Source organism: Pelophylax lessonae (genome assembly GCF_965119305.1).
Source record: "Pelophylax lessonae genome assembly, chromosome: 6".
NCBI lineage: Eukaryota > Metazoa > Chordata > Amphibia > Anura > Ranidae > Pelophylax > Pelophylax lessonae.
The window spans coordinates 15632025-15633668 of NC_138773.1; the positions used below are offsets into that span (position 1 = coordinate 15632025).

The following is a 1644-nucleotide window of genomic DNA, read 5'->3' on the forward strand; positions in this document are numbered from 1 at the left end:
CAATTGCATAACTTTACATTTATCAACATTAAACCTCATTTGCCACATAGTTGCCCAGTGAAACAATGCATTGAGGTTGGCTTGTAAGTTGGAGACATCCTGTACAGAAGTTATTCCACTGCAAAGCTTGGTGTCATCTGCAAAGACTGAAATGGTGAAAATTCTAATTAAAAAAAAGTTAAAGATAAAAAAAAAAGAGTTTAGTTAATGCGAATTCTGTATTCTGGGTGGAAGGTTGAAGATTTTCCTAAATGGAAAAACCTTTGATAATGTTGTTCTGATATCCTGGTTCCTCAGACTGTATATAAGTGGATTGAAGAGAGGAAAAATGATGGAGTAAAAGACGGACACCACTTTGTCAGCAGCAAAATGATTATTAGTGTTTGGTTGAAAATAATTAAACATAATGGAGCAATAAAATATGAAGACCACTGTCAGGTGGGAGGTACATGTAGAAAAAACTTTACTCCTTTTACCTTTCACTTGTAATTTCAGGACAGTTTTGAATATAGAGACATAGGGCAGGATGGTCAGTATCACAGACGCAGCTCCAAGGATGCCACCCAAGAGAAAGACAAGCAAAATGTTGATGTAGATGTCACTGCAGGAGATCTGAAACAACTGGGGAAGGTCACAGAAAAAACCTTTTATATTACCTGATCCACAAAAAGTTAATTTCGAGACACAAAGTGTGTGAACTAGAGAATGGGAAAAACCAAGAAACCACACAATGGATACCAACTGTACACAGAGTTTTTTATTCATGATTTGTATGTAATGTAATGGCTGACATATAGCGGTATATCGATCATAGGACATGACAGCCAACAGAAAAGCCTCAGCATCAACAAAGAACATAAAGAAGAAGACCTGGGTTATACAATCCATTGTGGTAATCTTTTTACTCTCGGTGTGAAAGTCAAATAGCATTCGTGGGACGGTGACTGAGGAACAACAGAGGTCCAAACCAGCCAAGTTCCCAAGGAAGAAATACATAGGAACATGGAGGTGAGAGTCGGTGACTATGAGGGAGATGATCAGCAAATTCCAGAATAACGTCAGAAGGTAGATGAGAAGAAAGAAGAGAAAGAGAGGGAGCTGAAGAGCCGGAACGTCAGACAATCCAGAGAGAAAGAGATCATTCAGTATTGTTTGATTCCCCATTGCAATATTTTTATGATGCGATAAATAAATAAAAAAGAAAATATAAATTAATAACTCACAATCACCTCCTTGGTTTGTTATCAGACTTAATTTATGACATCTAAATCATTTTTCAACAAAATAATCCAAATGCTGTCTCAAAATTTGGTGCAGAAATCACGAGTCAGTTTCCTATTACTGTTAGCAATGCCACATTGTAAACTCACCAGAAATCTCAGACTTTGGAACATCGAAGTTCCTGCAGAATACATAGAGCAGGGTGTAATTCCAGTTGTCTTTTATGCAAGATACAGTAAAAAGTCATTTTAAACTGCAACATTAGGAATAAAAACGGTACTTTCCATTAATTAAATATTTATTTTTATTTGTGCCGTAGTTCTGAGAGTACCGGCTGTATTAACCACTTGCCGAACAGCCGCCGCAGTTATACAGCGGCAGGTCGGAGGTTCCCGCGAATCGCGGGAGCTATCCTTTGGGCCA

At 37.8% G+C, this 1644-nt stretch overlaps 1 protein-coding gene across 1 annotated transcript; it reads right to left on the reverse strand.

The window, feature by feature from the left end:
* Positions 1-204: 204 nt before the first annotated feature.
* Positions 205-1164, reverse strand: LOC309558436 (olfactory receptor 1G1-like; the record flags this gene model as incomplete). Its single annotated transcript, XM_082261510.1, has 1 exon — positions 205-1164. The coding sequence occupies one exon, from the start codon at positions 1162-1164 to the stop codon at positions 205-207; it is 960 nt and encodes a 319-aa protein (XP_082117636.1).
* Positions 1165-1644: the final 480 nt, after the last annotated feature.